The sequence below is a fragment of the Humulus lupulus genome, chromosome 7 (assembly GCF_963169125.1).
Source record: "Humulus lupulus chromosome 7, drHumLupu1.1, whole genome shotgun sequence".
In the NCBI taxonomy this organism is placed as follows: Eukaryota; Viridiplantae; Streptophyta; class Magnoliopsida; order Rosales; family Cannabaceae; genus Humulus; species Humulus lupulus.
Window position 1 is genome coordinate 14,448,865 of NC_084799.1, and position 25,601 is coordinate 14,474,465.

The 25,601-nt window shown below is 29.7% G+C and overlaps 2 protein-coding genes and 1 non-coding gene across 3 annotated transcripts; all 3 read left to right on the forward strand.

The window, feature by feature from the left end:
• The first annotated feature begins 9,301 nt into the window (after positions 1-9,301).
• LOC133790753 (perakine reductase-like) lies at positions 9,302-11,253 on the forward strand. The gene is made up of 7 exons (XM_062228510.1): positions 9,302-9,414; positions 9,585-9,755; positions 9,868-10,071; positions 10,160-10,332; positions 10,447-10,543; positions 10,672-10,825; positions 10,942-11,253. Exons 1-7 carry the CDS (start codon positions 9,355-9,357, stop codon positions 11,124-11,126), a joined length of 1,044 nt encoding a protein of 347 aa, XP_062084494.1. The 5' UTR covers positions 9,302-9,354; the 3' UTR covers positions 11,127-11,253.
• Positions 11,254-13,914: 2,661 nt separating this feature from the next.
• On the forward strand, positions 13,915-13,985 carry TRNAG-GCC (transfer RNA glycine (anticodon GCC)). Its single transcript has one exon. It is a non-coding gene; the product is annotated as a tRNA-Gly (tRNA).
• Positions 13,986-20,364: 6,379 nt separating this feature from the next.
• On the forward strand, positions 20,365-25,221 carry LOC133790754 (perakine reductase-like). The gene is made up of 7 exons (XM_062228511.1): positions 20,365-20,546; positions 20,702-20,872; positions 21,277-21,486; positions 21,611-21,783; positions 21,867-21,963; positions 22,083-22,236; positions 24,774-25,221. Exons 1-7 carry the CDS (start codon positions 20,487-20,489, stop codon positions 24,971-24,973), a joined length of 1,065 nt encoding a protein of 354 aa, XP_062084495.1. The 5' UTR covers positions 20,365-20,486; the 3' UTR covers positions 24,974-25,221.
• The last annotated feature ends 380 nt before the right edge of the window (positions 25,222-25,601 follow it).

Below are 25,601 nucleotides of genomic sequence, written 5' to 3' on the forward strand. Positions count from 1 at the left end.
TTCTTTTTTATTTGTACTCATATTTAAGTTTTCACCAGGTTGTTAAATTTGGGTGTTGTTCATTTAGGAGGGAAATACACAGGGGATGATTTTGAAGTTAATTCAGTATAGTGTTGAATTTGGTATTGAAATTGGAAACATGGTGGTAAATTTATTTTGCAATTTGTTAGGGTCATTTTAGGTTTATTTTAGAGATCACTTTAGGTTGTGTTTTTAGTTATTTAGGATTGTTTAGTGCATATTTATGCCTGTTTTCTTTTTGTTTCAGGTTTTAATGGTCACGTGCATAATATGGAGTGAAATGAGAAGAAAAATGTTAATTATGATAAATAAGATGGATTTTGTGTTGATTGTGGAGTTTCAAGACATTATGTGTGGAAAATACTACATTGAAGATGCTCAACACATGTCGTTTATGCTCTATAACGCAAGTATGAGACTTTAAGACGTTTTACCATGATTTATTCACTTTCTGGAAATACTTCTAGAAATATAAGTTGTAGATATTTCTCTTAGCTTTCCATATCTTTTTGAATCATTCAATTTGGAGTTATATCGAAGGAGTTATGATCAAAATTCGATGAGCTGACGCTGTAGGCTGTTCGAAACGAGTTTCGTTCTATTTTGACTTTAGCGCTACAGCGCCATAATAAGAGCGCTATAACGCTAGTGCACCAGATTTTGAAGCATTTTGGCACTGTAAATAGCGCTACAGCGCTCCAAAAGTAGCGCTACAGCGCTGGTTACGTATTTTTCATATTTTAAACCACTTTTTGAAGGGCAATTTGGTCTATTCACTTGGGAGCATTGGAGGGCTATTTAAGGGACATTCAACTGCGATTTTGGGGGGATTGGAAGTTTTATAAACCCTAGATAAAAAGAGGCTGCTGTAATTATTAGTTTTCTTTTTCATCTGAATCTTTAGGTTAATTTTATGAACAATTATTTGCAGTTTATTTTCATCATGGTGTTTATGAACTAATTTCTTTTTATCTAGGAATTAATGTAGTCACTGAGATTCTATTTAATTTTATTATGAATTTCTATTGATACTTCTTCTCTATTCTAATCTATATGTTGTATGTTTAATGCTAGTAAATACTTGATCACTATTTGCTTGATTTAATGGTTTTGATTCAAAATTTGAAAGATGAGAATTGAATATGCTATCATTATATAGACATAGGGTGCATATTGGACGAAATTACCTTTATGACTTGTGTAGCAATTAGGTTTTCATGTTTAATGCATTTTATATGTTTAAGTTTAGCACAGAAATGTAGAAAACCTGCATATAGATTGAGATCTTATGTCTTGAAAAAGAATAGGAATCGAATAAATTAATCTGCTATTAGAATAGAAAGAAGAGCTTTAGAATTGATTATTAAAATTAATAGAATGAACAGTTGATGAAATTAATTCCTAGGTCATTTTTATTATTGATTCTTAAGTAGTGATTCATTGTTTTGTTTCCAATTCTTTAATTTTGGTTCATATTTTATAGGATTTCTTTTATTTTTAATTGTTCACTTAAATTTTAATTAACCAAATAGAATTCGAAAATCAATTAGTGGTACTTGGGAGATAGTCTCTGTGGGACGATATCCGTTCTTACGGAATTTATTACTTGACACGACTACGTATACTTGCGTAGCTTTAAAATTTCGCAACACAATATAGTCTTTGTCTCGGTTTTTAATGTTGCAAAGGGTAATGGTAACAGATTTTTTCGATAAAAATTTGAAGAACGACGTCTGTTAAATTCCGAACGTTGAGAGGGGAATTAATTGAGATGGATACAGTGCAAAATAGGTTTCATATATTTGTTTATATCTAAATATACGTAAGGAAGTGTTTGGAGTCACGGCCTGTTATGTGACTGTGAACGATTAGAATTTTGTTGTGAATTTGTTTGTTTTGCTAGTTTTTGGTTACACTAGGTGGGCTATTCGAATATGTAACACATGTTGTGATTTGATTATATGTGATTGAATCATGTCTTCATTTTATAACTTAGTGTGGATTTAGGTTCTGTTATAGAGCATACAATCATATTTTTAAATTGGGTAATTTAAGTTTAGAATATATATAGTTTTGTCACAAAATTCTTCTACATCCCTATATGGCTTAAAGGTTATTATATTTGTATTTTTTTTCTTATATTGGATGATTTTTTTTTGTTGTATATATATATATAATTAAGAATATATTATAAGCTAATAATTCTATTAACCGTTGTAAAAGAAAGAAAGAAAAAAAAACTACCCAATAAATAATTTACATATACAAGTATGGGCAAAGAATCGGTAGTTCCATCACTACTTTTGTTATTGTCATTTCCCCCCTCACATATGAAGTTTGACAAATTATATTCTATTATTTATAAATTTAATTAAAATTTTCCCCTTTTCTTAGTTTAATTTTGATTTTTAATTCTGTTAACAACTTGTTGTTATCATGTTCTGTTGAGTGCTGAGTGAAATACAAACATAGTTTGCTTATCTTTCATATGCTAGAATACAGTATGTGATTTCACTTTCTTTATTCTAGCATATGAACTAAATTCATATTATGCCTTATATTTGTTGCTGAAATTATGTTTATAAATATGTAAATAGATCATTAATATGGATAACGAGGAAAATTTAGAAGAGATGGTGGGGGAGTGGTTGGAGTATGCTGAAACTAATTTGTCAAGTTCTGATGGAGAAGAATAAGCGAAGGAAAGGAAAAAAGAGAACGTACGAAAGAAAAGGAATGATCGACAAAATCAAGATAAGGAAAAAGATAAAGAGACCGAGAAAGAGGATAATGAAAAAGAAAAGGGGAAAGAGGTTGAACGGCCAAAAAAGAAGCAAATGGTTGGAAAGAAAACATCGAGCGTGTGGGATCATTACACTATGTTGCCTAATTGTGATCCTAAGAAGCCAAGGGCTGCTTGCAATTATTGTGGCACCGATTATGTGACTGATACAAAGTTGAATGGGACTAGCACACTATGGGCACATGTGGAGAGAAAATGTAAGAAGTGTCCTTTCAGTGACTGGGTTGAGCAAAGTAAGAAGCAACAATCAACTATGGATAGATTTACTAAAAAGACAATAGCCTGCAATGAAGAAAAAGTCGCTTCAAGTGGGTTGCCACTAAGGTTTAATCAAAATGCTGTTAGGAAAGTGATCGCTGAATATATCATTATGGATGAGTTATCCTTTAGGCACGTGGACGGAAAAGGATTTCAAAAGCTCATTAAACATTTCTTTCCCACATTTCAGTTCCCATCAAGATTTACTGTTGCGAGAGATATTTATAATGCATTTCTAGATCAGAAGAAAGAGTTGAAGTCGATTTTGGTGAAGCACAGAGTGTCGTTGACAACTGATTGTTGGACATCAATCCAGAATATTAGTTATTTGTGTTTGACTGCACATTGGGTTGATGATAATTGGAAAATGCAGAAGAGAATTATCAACTTTATCCAAGTTCCTAGCCATAAAGGGGACTTGTGGGGAAAGAGTTGATAAATTTTCTTAATGAGTGGGGTATCTCCTCATTTTTTGCAGTGACGGTTGACAATGCCTCCTCAAATGACGTTGCTCTTAGAAAATTGACGGGGCACTTGTTGGACAAAGACAATACCATTCCATTGAATGGAGAAATGTTTCATATGAGGTGTCCAGCTCATATTTTGAATTTGATAGTAACTGATGGGTTGAAAGAGTTGAATGTTGCAATTTCAAGCATTCGAAATGTTGTGAGATATGTGCGATCATCTCCAGCTAGACTGAAAAGATTTAAAGAAAGCTGCAATGATGCAAACATTGAATCAAAAGCCTTGTTATGCTTGGATGTGGTTACTAGGTGGAACTCCACCTACTTGATGTTAGAATCTGCTATAAAATTCAAGAAGGCTTCTGAGAATTTGGAAGCAGATGCGAACTACACAAAGTACTTTGATGAAGAAATAATGGATGTCCCACCAACCATCCTTGACTGGGAAAAAGCAGTTGTATTTGTTGACTTTTTGAGGAGATTCTATGATCTTACTAATCGATTTAGTGGGTCATTATATGTCACATCCAATCTATTCCTTCCAGATATTTTGAAGGTTCAAGTTGATTTAACTACTATGGCTTCTAATCCTAATACTTTGTTAGGGGCTACGGCAGTTAGTATGAAACAAAAGTATGACAAGTACTGGGAAAGGATTGAGAAGATGAATATGTTGACATTTATTGCTAATATCCTTGATCCAAGGTATAAATTAGAGGTTGTTCAAATTTGTGTACACTTCAAGTGAGGCTGAAAAAATAATAAAGTTGGTGACAAATACTTTGGCACAGCTGTATGCTTTTTATAAACAACAACAACCATCTCAGTCATCTCAAGCTCAACTATTTCAATCTCAGTCTCAACCATCTCAGCCTGTTATCAATTCCAGTATAGAATCATTTCTTCAAGGGCAACTACAACTTAGTGATGACATTGAAGAAAATGATCTTGAATACTACTTGAGTGATCATCGTGAGAAGCTTGATCCTACCTTTGATAGTCTACAATGGTGGAAATAGAATGGATTCAAGTATCCAATAGTTGCGCACATGGCAAAAGCTGTATTGGCTGTTCAGATGTCTACAGTAGCAGCTGAATCAGCTTTTTCTACTGGGGGAAGAATCCTAGATTCATTTAGGAGTTCCTTATCCCCGAGGATGGTGGAGGCTTTGATTTGTTCTAAAAATTGGTATACTTGTGAGTCTGAAGAGCCTGTTGTGCTTCAACAATACATGGATGAGATTGATGGTTTAGAGGCATGTGAACAAGTTTTTCCAGGTATTTATTTACTTAATAGCTTATTCTAATTGAAATATTATATATATATATATATTATAGCTTATTTGTATTAATTGAAGATTTGTCAGGTGATGGCTCATGTATTACCTATGTACCTAAGAATCTTGGCAGTGGGTCTGGGAGCGGGAGTGGGACTGATAAGAACAATTGAAATCTCAAGGTAACTAGTTGAATTCTAAGATTATAGTTTAGTAGCTTTATTTCTCTTAAAAGTATCATGTAGCATATGTCATACATTATAATTTTATTCTTTCTTTTGTCTTAGGAGCAAGTGGTCATGGTTGCTTGATGTAGGCCATGAAATGAATGTTGAATTTTGGATTGGACTTTGTTTTCTATCTATTATTTTGAACTTGATTTGTGTTGTTGTAGTCGATTAGACTTAGATTTAATTTGTGTTGTAATGGACTATGGACTTTGGACTTTAAGTTTAAACTTTAATCATGTGTTGAGATTTGTGGTTGTAGACTTTTGGTTTTAAATTTTAATTGTGTTGTGTCTTGGATTGGACAAATAGACATTGGAGTATTGGACTTTTGATGTGCTGTGATTTGAGATTATGTTATGCTCTTATATATAGGCTTTTAATTATGTTTCAAACTTTCAAATTTGTGAATGTAATTATGTTCTATATATTTATCTTTTAAAAACGCACAAAAATGTATTTCAACAATCCAAAATTTTTAGTTTTTTTAACTAAAACTTTAAAAAAATAAAAAAATAAATTCGGTTTGGTCGGTCGGTCCAAAATAGTCAGTTTTTTTCTTCAACTGGTTTGGTCGATCGGTTTTTGGATCGCACCAATCCAGACCGAAAACCGAATTCTGGTTTTAATAATATGAAAAAACCACCCAAACCGATCGATGCTCACCCCTAAAATTTCCCTTCTAATAAGAAACGAGCTCACATGCATATTTAATACACATAAACACGCATATCTAGTCATATTATAATATAACTCACAAAATCATATAATAATACACATATATATCACATAAACACATATTTCATAATTAAATCACATATATTCAAATAATTTTCCATAATTTGCCATCCTGACACCCTAATCATAGCCCTAAGTCTTATTAGGTAATTTTAAGTGTTACATTAATGTTAAATCTTCCAAATGAATAGTTTGGATGTAAACGAATAGTTTGAATGTGAACTATTCATTTGTGTAATTTTTTTGAATCAAAGATCCAAATAAATAAGTATGCATATATGTGACTCTTGCTCCTTCCTACTTGTTACATTTTTTTTACATCACATTTTTATCCTATCTTTATTTCTAATCTTTAAATCTGAAAAACATAAAAATATCACTTGTTGTAATTTTCTCAAATTATTTATCTCTAAACTTTATTTATTGTTAACTTTGTTTTTTTACCTTCTTATGGAATCGACCATCTGATCTATACTACAACCACCGCTTAGTGGAAGTCACATTTGGGCATTAATCATGGGATTCAATTATTTTATTAGTAATTTAGATGTTTTAGAATTTTTTTCATTTTTAAATGTATTTTAATTATTTTTCTAATTTAAAATTAATTTTTAAAATTAGGCTTAATCTAGTCCTTACACGTGTACTTATAAAACAGACTCACGAAACTCTTGGTGACGAAGCTGGACGAAATTACAGTTTTACTATGTTCCGTAAAAAAAATTAGGTCTATGCCGTGTACAAACTCAAAACTTTGGGTACTTATACCGCAAAAATCCCAAAAATATATATAAAAAAATATTTTCTGACTTGTTTTTGTCTTTAATAAATGGTCCTAGCTTGGATTTATTTTCTTCTCATAATGATAAGGTGTGTTGTGAAATTTTTAAAAACACTAAATTATATTTGATATTTAGGTAAAACTATAAAGATGAAATTACATATTATATGAGATTTTTAATAGAGTGTGCAAAAATATGACTTTTTTTTTTAGAATTTTTCATTTTTATGGGTTTATTTTCCCATATTTTTGTATAAAAGTTGGTTTATGCCATAATTTTACTCTTAATCAAGTTTTATTAATTTGGAAGGGTATGTTTGTAATTTAATTATTATTTTTTTAGCTTTTTTTTTCTTTTATATTGTTTTAATATTACTTATTTTATATTTAATTTTTCTTTGGTTGTTTTGCAATTTTTTTTTGTAATATGAACTGTTTTTAATTTAATTTTGTATTTATTGTAAACATTTTTTCCTTTTTTTTTAGATTGTACGTTTTTTTTTTCAAATCCTGGGCAAGGTAATCAGTTACTTGATTGATCTTTAATAGTTATGTAAAAAAAATCCTAGAGCTAGATTAAATAACATGTACCAGGAGGGGTAACTAGTTATCCTGAGAGGAGTAACTTTCTGCCGTAAGAGGGGTAACCAGTTACCATAAGAGGGGTGACGAGTTACTCATATTAAATAAGAAAATAAACATCAAATTTGAAGGAAAAAGAGGAAGAACACTTCATTAAAAAAGGAAGAATAAGTAACTATGACTTTAGTAACATAGGTAACCAGTTACCATAAAGAACCCATAAATATACAAACACTAGAACGTGAAAGTAACCAGTTACCCTCAGAAATATACACACAAAGAACGTGAAGGTAACCAGTTACTCATTCACGTTTTCATATTTTTATTAGTTTTCTTTCCAAATTTTGGTATTCCTATAAGTGTTACAGTAAAAAGAAAATGCTGAAAAAATTGATTTGAATTGTTTTACATATAGTTGAAAAAACTATAAAAAAAATTACAATAATAAAATATAATAAATAAATAAATAGTAAAATAATTATGTAATATTAAAATATATGTGTGGAAAAAAAAAGAAAAAAAAATGGAATGAGAAAATAATAAGTACAAAAATGAAAAAAAAAACAAAAGAAATGATGAAGGAAAAAAAAACAGATGAATAAATAAAAGTGAAAAGAAGAAGAAAAAGAAAAATAATGGAAAAATGAAAAGAAAAAAATATGAATAAAAGAATTGGTAGAAAAAAAAGAAAAAAAATGGAAGAAGAAAAAAAAAGAAAAAAAAGCTCATATGTGTGAAAAAAAAATAGAAAGGAAAAATAATAAATACAAAAGTGAAGGAAAATAGAAGGAAAAAATGAACGAAAAAAAAAAGAGGAAAGAAAACTGAAAAAATATGAAGAAAAAAAATAATACAAATGAAAGAAAAAATAAATAAATTAATAAAAATGAAAAGAAGAAGAAGATGATGAAGAAGAATAATGGAAAAATAGAAAAAGAAAAAGGATGAAAGAAAAAATTAGTAGAAAAAAATTAAAAATTAAAAAAAAATTACCTTCAAAATTAAAGAAAATATGACTATGACAAAAAAAATATGGTATTTTCATATTTTAGTTAGCTACTAATTGTATTTTTCATACTTTAATTTTTTCTTTAATAAATTTTTCCATACAAATTAATAAGAGTATAATTGTCATATTTTTTAACATTAATAGTATAAAAGTGATATTTTAAAAAAAAAAATCCCAACTATAAATTAGGAGACTAGATAAATATACAACTTTATTTTTACTATATTGATTGACTTAGATCATATGGCTTAAATTTTGAATTGAATGCGTCCCAAACGATGGATAATTTTGTATTTTGCATGGATTTTATCCACTTCATATGATTATATAAGGATAAATTGATATTAACTAAATCAAACATTTTTATAATAAAATTTACGAGTTTATATTTTAAAATATACAAAAATAGTATAATTAAAATCTTCTACCATAATTATCATTTCTTCTCACGACTAAAAAATATAGGAAAAATTACACATAGTACTATAAATTTCAAAAAAAAAAATTAAAAACACTAAATTTTACAAAATTTACAAAAATATAGATAGCAGTTTTGTAATCGGGTATTACAATTTTCTAACTAGTATGTAAATATTATTTACAAAATTGTAACATATGATTATAAACTTCTAAATTTTAGTTACAAATTTATAAACTTTGGTTACATAGAAATTGTGTTGTTACAAATTAGTTTACAAAAGAAAAGCTATGTATTTTTTATAAAATCTTAACTAAATATGTGAATTTCTCAAAAAGATACATCAATTTATGTCAAAGTAAAATAATTCATATCATCTAGGTCTAGCCAATGTCGTTTCAGCTCGATAATAAAACTACACGTCGTTGTACCACCACATTATAAAAAATGCATTTTGAGTTTGACCATAACATATGGAGTTTTAACTTTTGATTTTGGTGTTGCTTTTGCCAATTAATTATTGAAAAACCAAACAATTTTCAGTTTAGTGTGGTCAGTCGTCACACATGACTCATCTGAAGAATGAAGTCATCAATGATCACACATTAAAATCCTAAGATAACAATAAATAATGAATGCTTTAAATTATTTCACAAGCTCCGAAACTTACAAGTCTTCCTTATATAAAGGAGTCCAAGGTTGCATTCTTAGTGCACAGAACAACACAACTGAGAGTAAGAGTTTAAAGCAAACACTACCCAAAATAACCAACGATGGCTGAAGAAAAAGGTCTCAATATTCCAAGAGTGAAACTGGGAAACCAAGGATTGGAGGTAAAAACTAACACCCATCAAAATTTCTACTCTTAAATTTTCATTTTGTTAGATTTTAAGTTGTGAAGAAGTTCACAAATTACTACGGAACCATAAATTTGAGCTAAAACCCAGTTGAAAAATATATCAAATACTGATCATTAGATATATGTATATAACTTAATTTACAGGTTTCAAAGCTTGGGTTCGGTTGTATGGGGCTTACTGGAGTCTACAACGCACCAGTCCCTGAAGAGGTTGGCATATCAATAATCAAATATGCTTTCAGCAAAGGAATAACATTCTTTGACACCTCAGATATCTATGGAGAGAAGAATGCTAATGAAGTTTTGGTTGGCAAGGTATACTTAATTTGTATAAATCCAAATATATTCTCTTCTTAATGTTAACTCTCGGTACTGAAACAGAGTAGTTATATAGGAATTAATATTGATGTTATCTTATGTTTGGCAGGCTTTGAAGGAGTTGCCTAGAGATAAGGTTCAATTAGCCACAAAATTTGGTATTGTGGAAATAAGAGCTGACAAAATTGAGGTGAATGGTAGTCCTGAGCATGTCCGGGCCTGCTGCGAGGCTAGTCTTAAGCGTCTCAACGTGGACTACATTGATCTCTACTATGTGCACCGAGTGGACACTACAATCCCCATTGAGGACACTGAGTTTTCCATTTTCATTACATATAAGAGTTAGTTCTTTTCTTGCTTTGGTAAATATTTATATATATATGTGTTATAATAATTTATAGATGGGAGAGCTGAAGAAGTTGGTGGAAGAGGGTAAAGTGAAGTACATTGGGTTATCTGAGGCAAGCACAGACACAATAAGAAGAGCACACGCAGTTCATCCCATCACTGCTATACAAATGGAGTGGTCTCTTTGGACTCGTGAAATTGAAGAAGAAATCATCCCACTTTCCCGGTATGATAAAGTATTTTATATATTTGGAATCAATATTTAATGAGGTTATAACTATCAATTAACTCAAAATAGTGATCTTTTTATTAATTAGTTTGTTTAAATGTTGAATGACAGAGAGCTTGGTATTGGGATAGTTCCATATAGCCCTCTTGGTCGTGGATTTTTTGGTGGCAAGGCAATTGTGGAGAGTCTACCTCCCAACACTTTTCTGGTATAGTATAATTCACCATTTATTTGTTTATTATCTGTCTAAATCGAATTAAGTATAACAATGTCCTTTATTAATTACCTAAAAATCGCTTTTACTTATTTATTTAATTGTTTGTTTTAAACATTAAGGAATCACATCCTCGATTTCAAGGACAAAATATAGAGAGAAACAAAGTCTTGTATAATCAAATGGAGAAGTTGGCTAAAAAATATGGATGCACCATTCCACAATTGGCACTTGCCTGGGTTCTCCATCAAGGTCATGACGTGGCACCTATCCCTGGTGAGACAACAAACTACTCTATGTATATAGAAATGACATGTTATTAGTTATTAATTAGTGCAAATGTAAGCTAATTAAGGTTGTTTTTGGGTTAATATGTTTAATTAATGATATAGGTACAACTAAGACAAAAAACCTTGATGATAACATTGGATCGTTAGGAGTGAATTTGAGCAAAGAAGTCTTGAACGAGATTTCTCATTTGGTACCCATCGATGACGTGGCCGGTGATAGAGTGCATCCCGCTTTTATTCGTTGCTCATGGAAGTTTGCAAATACACCACTTAAGTTTGGGGATTGAAAAATACCATTTTAATGAGTCTGTCTCACATTTCAGCTGAGTTTTCACTTTTCAGTCTCAATCAATGTTTCTAATTCTAGGTTTTGTAATAAAAGACAATGCTCATGAGCTTTGTATTGGAGATTGATATTTGGTCTGTTTTCTTCTCTCTCTGTATTTTTTTTCCTTTTAACAAAAGATTAATCAGTACTTTTTTTAATTTTGATTACTATTTTGTACCACTTATTATATATAGAAGTATATTTTTAGCATTTAAATTGGTGTCTCCTAAATTTAGCTCAGGTCTTTTTTCTTCGTTAATTAACAATTTTTTACATGGTCATGATTAGAGATTTTTACAAAAAAAAACTTAATTTCGCTAAAATAAATACATTCTTATAGTCAAAGATTTTTATTTTCAATTTTACGGTTTTAAGGAAATTTTTACATTTTTACAATTTTGTTTTTGTTCTTTTTTTTATTGTTTTCAAGTTGTTTTTATGTTGTTTTTAGAATATTTGTTTTGTTGAAGTTTAGTTGTCCTGATATATATATATATATTGTTGATGTTTAGTTGTTCTGATATATATGCATCAACTATTTTTAGTTTCTAATGTATCTCGCAATGTTTTTTGGTGAATTTGATAAAGAAAAAGAGATTCAATTACTTGATAGAAAATAAATTATCACACAAATTTATAAGATGAAAAAAATTATATGTATGTCTTTATTATTTTTAAATAAATATGATTTAATTATTTAAATTATCATGAAATATTTTTAAAATATCATATTTTAATAAATTTATTTATTTTTGTTTGTTTTAGTTTTTAAATTTGGTAGTGGCAACAAGAGATTATATATTATATGTTTAGAATAATATTAATATTATACATGAATTTTAAATTTAAGTTTGTTGCTATTTTTTTTAAAAGAAGTTTGTTTCTAGTTGATAGTAGATTATATTATGTTATATGTTTAATTAAATTTTATTTAAGTTATAAAACGTATGATTTTATTATTTTTAAATAATTATTATTTTAAAATATATCAAAAATATCATATTTTAATTTGCTTATTTATTTATTTATTTTAATTTAAGTTTAAATCATGTTTATAATCTATCGTTAAATATAAGAATATTTTGTTAAATTTAACAAAAAAAATAAAAAATTATTAAAACTAACAATTTACGTTATTTACACACTTATAATATAAAATGTATATATATAAATGGAAATTTCATGTTATATGCATGATAACTTAGTAACATTTTTTAATATGCCAACATATAAGTTACTATCTCAAATATATGACAATTTCAATTTTTTAGACAAAAATACCCCTAACATTCAAACATTTCTTTTCTCTCTCAATACAAACTCTCTCTCTTTAACATCTCTCATTATCCCACGCTCTCACTCTCTCTATCATTCTAATATTGTAGATCTCAAAAAAATACCAAAATTAAAAAAAAAATCATCTAAAACCGACATTTGAGTGAAAAAATATGAACTTCCAAAATTTTCATCAAGTTTTAGTACAGAGCATCGAAATTGCATCGAAAAAGCATCATTTTGGCCAAAAATAAAGTTTTCATGATTCCATTGCAACAGCATCGAAACACCATCGATTTTGCATCGAAACAACTTCGTTTTGGCCAAACAACAAGTTTTCATGATTGCATCGCAAGAGCATCGAAACACCATCGATTTTTCATTGAAATTGCATCAAAACACCATAAAAAAGTATCTAAATTGCATCAAAACGATGCATTTCGTTGTAAAAATTGATGCAATTTCGATGCAAAATCGATGGTGTTTCAATGCTGTTGCGATACAATCATGAAAACTTGATTTTTGGGCAAAACGATGCTTTTTCGATGCAAAATCAATGATGTTTCGATGCAAAATCAATGATGTTTCGATGTTGTTGCGATGCAATCATGAAAACTTAATTTTTTGCCAAAATGATGCTTTTTCGATGCAAAATCGATGGTGTTTCGATGCTCTTGCGATGCAATCATGAAAACTTATTTTTTGGGCAAAACAATGGTTTTTCGATGCAAAATCGATGGTGTTTTGATATTATTGCGATGCAATCATGAAAACTTGATTTTTGGTGAAAACGATGTTTTTTCGATGGTGTTTCAATGTCATTATGATGCAATCATGAAAACTTGATTTTTGGCCAAAACGATGCTTTTTCGATACAATTTCAATGCTCTACACTGAAATTTGGCGAAAACTTTGGAGGTTCATATTTTTTCACTCAAATGTCTGTTTCAAATGTTTTTTTTTTTTTTTAATTTTAGTATTTTTTCAAGATCTACAAATTTAGAATAAGAAAGAGTGAGAGAATGAGATATGTTGGAAAAGAGAGTTTAGATTGAAAGAGAAAAATTGTGTTTAAATGTTAGAGGTATTTTTGTCTAAAAAATTGAAATTGTCATATATTTGATATAGTAATTTATATTAGCATATTAAAAAATTTCACTAAATTATCATGCATATAAAATGAAATTTCCTTTCTTTAACCAACCTAATTCAGTAGTTGTAATACTAGGAAAATCATAATAAAAAAATTGAAATACTATTTTCAATTATTCAAATCACAAGGTGGCATTTTTTTTAATGTCAGACGAAGACATCATAAAAATCTAATAATAAAATCAAAACTATATTTTCTAAACTCTGTTAGTAGTATTCAAACAAATACTGCTTCAGATTATGGAAATAAAAAATACGAATTTTGAAATAATGAAAAGAACAATCTAATTTATATATTATTATCAAATGATAAATCAAAAGCACCAGTGGTCTGGTGGTAGAATAGTACCCTGCCACGGTACAGACCCGGGTTCGATTCCCGGCTGGTGCATTTAAATCAAAGATTAATAAAACAAAAGCTTTAGGCCTTTTTTTTTTTTAGAAAATCATTTTAAAACCAACGTTACAAAAACTAAAATATTTTGATAACAACAAAAATTATTTGATGTTGTTATTAATTTTGTTTTTTCGCATCACTTTTATTATTATTATTATTATGTAACATTATTTATTGTCACATCATTTTCTATCTCATTAGTTTCTTTCTCTTCACTTTCTCTTACATCACTTTCTCTCTTATCATTCTGTCTCCGTATTTTTTCTCTCTTCACTTTCTATCTCGTTATTTTCTCTCTTCTCACTTTCTATCTTTTCATTTTCTCTTTCATTATTTTCTATTGCATAACTTATTATGTCATAATTTTCTCTTTCATCACTTAATATATCTTTACTTTCTCTCTCATCATTTAATATATCATCATTTTCTCTCTCATCATTTTTCTCTCTCACCACTTTTTCTCTACTCACTTCTCTCTCTTCACTTTCTTTCTTATTACCTTCTCTCTCATTTTCTCTTAGATCAATTTCTATTTCTTCAAATTTTCTCTCCTTACTTTCTCACTCCTTATTTTTCATCATTTTTGTTTTCAAATTATTTTATCTAATTATTTATTACAAACTTTTAAAATATTTTTCTCTTTGTAAATATATTTGTTAAATTTTTATTTAAGATTTAAAAAAATAAAACTAAAAAATTATTTTTAGAAAACATTAATCAAATACCTTTTATTTTTTGAAAACTACAAAAATTATTTTCTGCTCTCAATTCTGAAAACACAATTTTAAGAATAAAAAACAGAAAACAATACCAAACAAACCGTTAGAGCCCACTTATTTTGATCATTCCATTCATGGACGAATTACAGAGTGTGAAAAAAAAAACTGGCCGCAACTTTCACAATTTACCCTCCAAAACATACAATAATATTTTTTTTCTTTTTCTTTTATTTTTTAAGGTTTTATTTTTGAGTCTTTTAATCATTCTCAATGTTTACACTATTTTTTCTTTCTTTCTATTTCTTATATATATAGGTCTGATTTCATCGTATATAGTTTTTCATATTGCTTACTTTTTTTTAGGGAATTTAATATAGCTTAGATAAAACTATACTAATATTAAAGATTTTTATTTTTTATTCTAGGGATATTTACGGTGAAATTATCTAATTTATTATCTTTGTAAATACTAAAGTTATTTTTTTAGCAGCGAAAGTATTTTCCGTCCATATTCTGGTGCAGTTTAGTACAACCGTCAATTCTCACTATTAAGTTTGATTGTGACACGTAGACAAAAGTACACAATTCAATGGATATTTGCGGCGAAAGTACTAAATTAAATGGATATTTGTGGCGATAGTACCAAATTTAAGATATATTTGCGGCGAAAGTATCCAAATTATAAGCAAATTTTATACTCATGGTGACAAACTTAACGACGAAACAAATAGATGCACTAAATTGCACCAAAACATAAACGGAAAGTATTTTCACCACAAAAAAATAACTTAGATATTTAACTGCTACAAACACAATAATTTAAGTATTTTTCCTGTAAATATTCTTTATTCAAACTTTAATGGGTAAGGTTCTAACAGTTTTCAATTTTTTATATTTGATGTGCTCAATGTTGTATTGTTTGCTGGGTGATATTTATCTATTTATGTAAATTAAATATATACACTAGACTTGTATGGCTCTTGACTGAGTTTGTGTGCAAATCTTTCCGGCCTGTTTGTATGTGCTTTCCATTATTGAAGTTCACGTATGTGTTTGTATGAGTTTGTGTGCAAATATATTTTGGATGATTTGTATGTGTTTCATGGGGTTCACTTAAAAAAAAATTAAGAAATATATATTTTATTAATCCAAAATTTATAAGAGCAACTCCAACAGTGATTATTTCATTGGTTACTTAAAATGTACAAATCATCCAAAAATATAAGATGTTTGGCACCTTAACTAAAAAATTATTTTTTGCTTTTAAAAGTTAAAAACTGTTTTTTAAAAACAAGTTGAGGGTGTTTGACATTGTTTTCATAAAACAATTTTTAAAAATAAAGTTATAAAATACAGAAAATTTTGAGAACAACAAAAAGTTATTTTTTGTTGTTCTCAAAAGAATTTTGTCTATCTTTTTTTTTCTCATATCATTTATTTATTTATTATTATCTAGCATCATTTATTGTCACATAATTTTCTCTCTCATTAGTTTCTCTCTCTTCAGTTTCTCTCATATCACTTTCTCTCTCATCACTTAATATGTCCTCATTTTCTCTCCCATCATTTTTTCTCTCTCGTCATTTTCTTTCTCATCACTTCTCTCTCTCGTCATTTTCTTTCTCATCACTTCTCTCTCTTCACTTTCTTTCTCATCACATTCTCTCTCATTTTTTCTTGGATCAATTTCTCTTTTCTCAATTTCTATTTCTTCAAATTTTCTCTCCTTGCTTTCTTACTTCTTATTTTTCATCATTTTTCTTCAAATTATTTTATCTCATTATTTATTACAAACTTTTAAAAAAATTTCTCTTTGTAAATATATTTGTTAATATTTTATTTAAGATTTGAAAAAAATAAAACTAAAAAATTGTTTTTAGAAAACATTAACCAAACACATCTTGTTTTTTGAAAACTACAAAAACAGTTTTTTGTTCTCATTTATGAGAATACAACTTTGAAAACAAAAAATAGAAAACAATGTCAAACAGGCCTAATTTTTTATTTTCTCTTTCATACACATCATTTTGGTAACATTATCCATAAAAATACTTCGATGCCAAATCACTTCAAAAGTTGTCAACTATAGTCCCACATATTATTATTTAATATATTATTTTATAATTATAAATATTGTCATACTAATTTTTTTAAATTCATATTTTAATATAAATAAATATTACATTAAATTTAAATTTGACGAAATTTAAAAGAGCTTATAAAATGACATAATCATAATTAATCAATCTAACATAATTAAAAAAAAGCTAATTAAAATTATTTCCAAATTTTGACCATATGTGTTCCACCAAGTCTATATGAAGATTGCGATGAATGTTTCTGTCACAAATTTCAGCATTTCTTTGAAGCATTGTCGAGAAGTCAGAAATAGGTCTATGCAATACTTCAACTGTTGGGGTGTCGATGGAGTCGTCATCATAATTAAAATCAACCAAAATATCATATGCATCTCTTTCATCATCGACAATAATGTTGTGCAATATGATGCATTCATACATAATATCTTTGAGAACATCTATTTGCCAAAAACGTGTTGGTCCTCCTTCAATAGCAAACGAGATTAAAGTACTCAGAATGCTCGCTCAACATCTTTGCGTACCACTTCTTGGCATTGGGCAAATAATTTTCTTTTCTCTCCTTGAGGCAGTGAGATAGTTTTAACAAATGTACCCCACTCTGGATAGATACTATTTGCTAGATAGTACCCCTTGTTGTATTGTGTGACATTTATTGTAAGCTCAACTCTTGGAGCTTGCCCTTGTAAGAATTGAGTGAATAATAGGGATTGATTTAACACGCTCAAATCATTATTGGATCCTGGAACACCAAAAAATGCATGCTATATCCAGAGATCTTGTGACGCAACTCCTTCGAGCATGATTGTTGGTCTGTCGTGATCACCTCGTGTGAATTGTCCTTTCCATGCAATTGGGAAATTTTTCCATTCCCGGTGCATACAATCAATGCTTCCCAGCATGCCTGGAAAACCACGCACCTCCCCCATTTGAAGTAAGCGACGAATGTCCCCAACATTGGGTCGTCTCAAATATTCAGTACCAAAATCTCATTCACACCCCGAACGAAATTGACTAGACATCCAATAGCGGTGGTTTCACCAATTCGAACATACTCATCAACATAATTAGTAGGCGCTCTATATGCCAACATTCGCATAGCAGCGGTGCACTTCTGTAATGGTGAAAGCCCTCTTCTACCGACTACATCAAACCTCATCTGGAAATACTTCGAATGATTTTCTAGAGCTTGCACTATGCGTAGGAATACATGTCTACGCATTCTAAATCTTCTTCGAAATTGATAATCTGTATACAAGTTACAATGGTTCATCAGAAAAGTAGTCATCGAAAAAACGTCACTGTCCTTTTAAATGACCCCTATCAATGTGGGCTCTCTTTCTTCCTTGCCTTGAAGAGCTACCCCCATCCATAAAGGCTTTGAAATATTGATCATCATGATCGTCAGTACACTCTGCAATTATGATATCCTCTAAACTCATATTGTCGTATGGATTTGGAGAATTTGGCGAATCCATTGTCGAACTTATAGTATATGATATTTGGAAATGAAAGATGAATGAGAGAGTAAAATGAAGGATGGAATGATCAGTTGAGTAAAAGGAGGATTGAAATTCGGTATTTATATACATGATGACATATATGGCTGTTAAAATGTAGTCATTAAAATGCAGCCGTTAAAATATAGTCGTTACAATATAGTCATGAATACACTCACTAAATAAAGGATATATTATTAAAATAAAATAAAATACATAATAATGTCATTGATAAAAATACATAGCAATTACAACTTCAAGATATTAGTCTTAATATAAGTACACATGGTTTCATGATTTTTCTTTTACTTATGAGTCATGTGCGACGTGTCCACGATGAGATAATCCATGTATCATTTAATCTTATTATCTTCTTCCTCTTTCTCCTTTATCGCCGCCAATTTCTCCAATGCAGCCGCTTTCCGTTCACTAATCTCTATAAATCTAGTATGTGTGTCTTTTTTTTCCTTCACTTTTCTCTTTGCTGCCTTTTGGCCAGTAGGACGCACTTCACATACTTCATCATCACTGATGTCTGCATTGGAAGATGAAGTAAATGCCCCTGATTCTAACACATTTGTTCTCTTACCACCTTTTGGTTGGTACATTGTATTCCATTTCGGCTCATCCTTTAGCAATCTCCAACAATCCACAAGTAGAAAATTTGAGTTGTTATTTTCAAATTTGTACAATTGATGTGCATTCTCAAGAATTTGCTCATCAGACCAACCACTGTGATGTGCTTGTTGTACTCATCTATAACACCCATTGATTCATCTTGTTCCAATGGTCTTTGCATTGCCTTACGGTTCTTGCTTGCTCACATTTTTGGTTGGTATTGTAGTATTCTACGATCCAAGCCCAGAAATGTGTAGAAGTTTGGTCATTCCCCACAATGACATCCTTAGATGTATTAAGTCATCCACTTATCAGAAGTATAGTTGTTTCCTTGCTCCATTTGACTTTACCTTTATGTCTTGATTCATCTTCATTGTGTAGAACTACATTTTCCATCCCTTCAACACAATGTTTAGGATGGGTTTCAGAGACAGGTGTCAACGATGTTTTCCGATTCAAATTAATACTAGACTTTTCCATACTTGCCCTATAATTTTTTGAAACAATTTTGGGTTGGTGTAGGAAAGGCGTATGAAAGACATATGGTAGTGAATTTGTTGGTACGAAGAATAGAGCTTGTTGGGGCATCTTAAAAGAGCCAAAATTTTGGTAAAGGTAAGAGGACATTGGATAATTTTGAGAATTTGGAAAACTTTGGTTAAATTGAGAATATTAAAATTTTGGATTTTGGGGATTAGTAGAGGGAGTATTTTGAATTTTTTTTTATTGAAATAAGAATATTGAAAATTTAGATTTTGAGGGTTGATATGTTGAGAAAATTATGAATTTTGAAAAACTTGAGAATATTGAAAATTTAGATTTTGGGAGTTGGTATTTAGAGAATTTGGGAATCCATTGGTAAGAAAAGAAGTTTTGTGATATTGATAATTTGGAAGAAGAATATATGTAATGGTGTGAAAATTGAATGAAATAAATGAGTATTTATATAAATAATAAGAAAAAAAATTGTGTGCCAAACAAGTATATAAAAAGATAATAAATTAAAATGTTTTATATATATATATATATAATAAAAGAAAAAGTACGGCAACAATACCTTAATTTTGTTGTGGCAATCAAGCTCTTCAATAGGTTGGCCATGTTGCATGTTAGACTTTATCAACAAGCATCTAATTAAGCAATAACACTAGAGTGACTCTAAACAACATGTGCCGCACCCTACCAAGGGTATTATTTAAAAAGATTAATGATATGTACAATTAAAATATATCCATATATATTGCATACTGTGAATTGACACTACTTTTTAAATCAACAGATACAATTTTGATAAATGTGACTGAGTAAATTACCTAACACGTGGAATAATGTTTATGTGCATAAATTATTACTCATTTACAAGATAATGTCAGGGAACTTTTTTTTTTTGTTTGTCTTTTTTCTTGTTTTTTGCCTGGCCTGCAATGACTTTAACAGACTCCTTGCCTGACTTGCCTTCTTCAGTCTTCCTATACATATACTTGTGTTTTGGTAACAGATATTTGTGTATTGATCCTAAGAAAACTTGAACAAGAAAACAAAATAGTCTCCAAATTTGAAAACATGGCCGATGATAACAAGGTCCAGATTCCAAGAGTTAAACTGGGCAATACTGGACTTGAGGTAAAAATCCCATTTCAATTTGTTTTTTTCTCATTAAATTCCATTCATATTTGTGTTCATTCATGTGTTGTTTGAAAACCCATGTGCAAAATTGGTACAATTTTAACTCGAAAAGATGCTCTCTTTCTTGCCATTTACCTTTTTTATACTTACAGGTGTCCAAGTTGGGATTTGGATGTATGAATCTGAATGGAGTCTACAAATCTCCAGTTTCTGAAGAGGAAGGGATTTTGGTGATAAAACATGCATTTAGCAAAGGCATCACTTTCTTTGACACTGCTGATGCTTATGGTAGCGACTCTGCTAATGAAGTTCTGGTTGGAAAGGTACACATCATTATCATACGTGTGCTTTGGTGTAATTTTCTACCATGTGTTATGTTGTTAAAGTAATTGGGATAAATCCTTTATTTCTCTCATAACTATTAAACTTTTGACTTTTGTATTTTGATTTTTTTTTTTTTTTATTGTAAGAGTTTCTCCTAAACAATGTCAAATGTTAGAAACAGGAAATAGTTCATTCTGTCTAAAAATGAAAAGACAAAAATATGCCGTTACAATCGTATATTATAAAAATACCCCTGATTTATAATACAATTTACAAAATTCTTCCAACATTTGACACTTTTCAGGGAAAATTTTACAAAGAAAAATAGTTTACTATTGTGTGGGCAAGTAATTGAGGCTCTAGAGCGTTAATAATACCTTCTTGTGATTTTGTGATGTTTTAGGCCTTAAAACAGTTACCAAGAGAAAAGGTACAAATATCTACAAAGTTTGGTATAGTAGGACTGGATCGAGAAAGCCATTCACTGATAGTGAGAGGTACCCCTGAGTATGTACGATCATGCTGTGAGGCTAGCCTGAAGCGCCTTGATGTTGACTACATTGACTTGTATTTTCAACATAGAGTTGACACATTAGTGCCCATAGAGAACACTGTTAGTGATTCGTTTTCTTCCTACTTCATTTGTAAATTTTGTTATTTACGTACTTGTGAAAATCTTACAAGGCAAGATGTTCTTTTTAGCTCAAAGAGTTTATAATTGTGTGTTTGGAGTGTAGATGGGTGAGCTTAAGAAGCTTGTGGAAGAGGGGAAAATAAGGTACATTGGGCTATCTGAACCCAGCCCAAGCACCATAAGGAGGGCACATGCTATTCACCCCATAACTGCCTTACAAATGGAGTGGTCTCTTTGGAGTCGTGATATTGAGGAAGAAATCGTTCCACTTTGCAGGTTTTCTTGTTTAGATTATGAAATCTTTGCTTTTCTTCTTGTTTTTTACACCATATTTGATCTTTATCCATAATCAAATGTAGGGAGCTAGGCATTGGAATAGTTCCATATAGTCCTCTTGGGCGTGGCTTCTTTGGGAGTAAAGCAATCGATGAAAATGAGTTGGGGGATGGTATTTTGGTATGAACAAAAAGACTGGTCTTTGTTCTGCCAATTCTGATACAAAGTGTTTTTTAACATAATGGGAATGGCCTAAACATTTGAACTTTAAAGGACTTGTTTTTTTTTTTTTTCGCTAGGCTTCACACCCTCGATTTCTTGGGGAGAACTTGAGCAAGAACAAACAGCTTTATGATCGAATTGAAACCCTTTCAAGGAAGCACCAATGTTCTCCAGCACAACTAGCTCTTGCTTGGGTTCTCCAACAAGGGGAAGATGTTGTACCAATCCCTGGTGAGTGTTTTTCCCCATTCAATCACTCCTTTCCAAGTTAGATTAAAGTCTTATTATATATGAGCTAAGAGCATTCATATTGCGTGCTCTACTCCATTTTTTAAAATACATCATCAAAACACATCTTTTTCTATTTTACTTCTAAATTTTACATTATACCATACATCAGCTTCTCTATATATTTCTCTACATCATTTAAATATTATATCTTTAAACATATTTTATTACTTAAAGTAAAATAAAATAATTGAAAAATAAAAAAGAAATAATAAATATATACTAAATGGAGAGAGAAAACTTATAAAGAAAAATAATAATATTAAAATATTATATAAATGATATGTAAATGTTATGTAAATGTAGAGATGGATTAATTGGAGTTTGTGCATAGCTACTATAAATATATGTATAAATGGGCTGATGGAAGATGTTTTTATGAGTTTTAGATAAATATTGTAAAGAAAGTGTATTATAAAATATATCACAAAAACATACATTTTTATAATTTACCTCAAAACTTTTACATTATACCATACATTTGCTTATTTACATTATTTATATATATTATATTTTTAAAAATATTTTATTCATTTTAAGAAATAAAATAATTAAACATAATAGTATCACACTCATATATATATATATATGTTGACTGCGTTTTTAGCCAACGACGTGAGAACGTCAATAACGACAAGCCTTCAAGAGAAATCAAAACGACAACAAACGGTATAAACAAGAAAAGTAAAGAACACAGGAGATTTTTATAGTGGTTCAGCCCCGATTGTCGGTAATAGCCTAATCCACTTAGAGTTGTGATTTATAAATCTATACTCAAGATCAGATGGACTATGCCAACTGAGTTTCTTCAGTATAAATTGTGAAAATACAAGAATTTTCTCTAATTTCAGCACTTTCTCTCTCTAGAATAGACAGACCCAATTTTATCTCTCTAGAAAGAAGAAGCAGAAGGAAGCCCCTCTCTCATCCCATAAACTCTCTATTTATAGGCCTGAGATCCTCAACTGATATCCCCTTATGATAGGGATATTTTATTATATTTATTACATTTAAACATTCAAAATTCGAAATGTAACAAACCCCCATTTGTGGGAAGAATGAGAGATTCCCGCATATGTTGTTGGAGTTGTGTCTGACTTAGTCTCCTCTAGCTAGTTGGTCCACCTCCTACCCACTACCCATGCAAGTGCTGGTTGAACATGCATGGTGGTAGGATATGCATGGTGGTAAGACATATTTTTGGTGGGTTGAACGTGCATGGTGGTAGGACATGCACTTCTCTCCTCTAACATGGCACTCTCCTCTAGCATGCCATGTTCCTCCTTGAACCAATCTCCTTGCTTCTCCTCGGACCAAGGTGGTCCGAGGCAACCTCCTTGGCACCTCACCTTGGACAACATTGAGGCAACCTCACTTTGGACAACATTGAGGCAACCTCCTTTAGCATCCCCCAAACATGTCCGATCGAACATTGTATAGCTCTCCCTATCAAAATCTAAGTCTCATTCCTCTTGCATGAGACTCCTCCTCCTTAGCTACTTACCTTGGACACGTTCGAGCCAACACTTAGGAAATCTTGGGAGGCTTGCCTCCTACATACCCTTGGGGTCTCTTAGGACCACATCCTCCTTGGGGTCTCCTAAGACCACATCCTCCTTGGGGTCTCCTAGGACCACTCCCCTTAGCTCTTCTAGAATGCATTCTCCATTTTTTGGGTATAACAATATATATATACAAAAGTTTATAAAAAAATAATAAAATATTTATAGCTTGATGAATAATATTTCACTACATATAAAGAAATACTATTCATTTAGGTAAAAAAATATAACTTTACATCATCCAATGGAAGGTTACTTAACAATTTTTTCTCTATATTATAAAGAATAACACATTTTAGCTCATCCAATGTAAGTGCTTTAAGTCTCTGAGCTAAGCTAGAATCTAAGAGCCTTTTGTTATTCTTTTTGTTTATTATTTTCAAAATTGTGTATTTATGAAATGAGAATAAAAAATAATTTTTTGTTGTTGTTGTTTTTCAAGAAAATAAAAGGTGTTTGGTCATTATTTTCTAAAATTCATAATTGAATAGAAAATTAATAAATATATTTAGAAAAAACAAATGTTGTTAAAATATGTAATAAATAATAAGAGAAAATGATGAAAAAATGAGGGGAGAAAAAATGATGCTGGGTGAGAGAGAAAGTGAAAAGAAAGTAAAACCATCTCCAATAGGAGATGTAAATAGTGTGTTATATTTGACACAAAAAATCAATATATTATATGTTTAGCATAAGTTTTAGCATTATACTCTAATGTACAGTTGTAAAAACTCTTTTAAAATTTAATATTTCATTAATGTTAAAAAACACATAAGACAATTTTTTTTTTGGTTCTCAAAATATTTTGTTTTTTTATTAGTTTTATTTTAAAAAATTATTGTATGAAAATAATGTCAAACACATTTACTTGTTTGACAAGATCTAAGGTTGCATGTATGGTTTGACATTGTTCATCAGGGACAACTAAGATTAAGAACTTGGATGATAACATTGGTTCAATCAATGTGAAACTAACAGAAGAGGTGGTGAAAGAAATATGTGATGCTGTACCAGTTGAAGAGGTTGTTGGTGGCAGAGAACATGAGATGATAAATAAAATGTCTTGGAAATTTGCCAACACTCCTCCAATCCCAAAAGTTTCCGAGCTCTCTACTTGACAAAATATCATGCAACTGGGTTTTTACTTTTTAATTAAGCACTTTGGTCTTCACTTGTCTCTAGCTAAAATGATTTTATGTGTTATGTATCATGTGTGCTTTTGTGCTTTTTTTTCTTTAATTTTACAAATTTAAGGAATGCTATTTATCTCGATTGAACTATTTCCCGATCCATATGTCATTCCCAGCCATGTAATACAATATAATGTAAAAAAAACTAAAAATAATATATTTTTATCTTTTATTCACCCTTCTTTTTTTTTTAATTTTTTTAAAAATAATATATAAGTATCGAGTGTATAAATAGTAAATAATCAAACACATTTAGAAAGACTAAACTAAATTAATTAAAATTTTATATATTTTTTCAATTTCTATTATTTCTCAAAATAATAATAAAAAAATAGGTACAAAAATATAATATTTTAAAAATATTGAATATATTTACTGCAATAAAAAAATTGAATATAAAAGTGCAACATTTTGAAAACATTGAGTATATTTATCACACAAAAAAATTAGGTATAAAAATGCATTTTGAAAATACTAAGTATTTTAGTCACAATTTACAGTTAAGTTTATTTGTTTCTAAAAATACTTGTACTAAAGACCAAATAAATATATATTT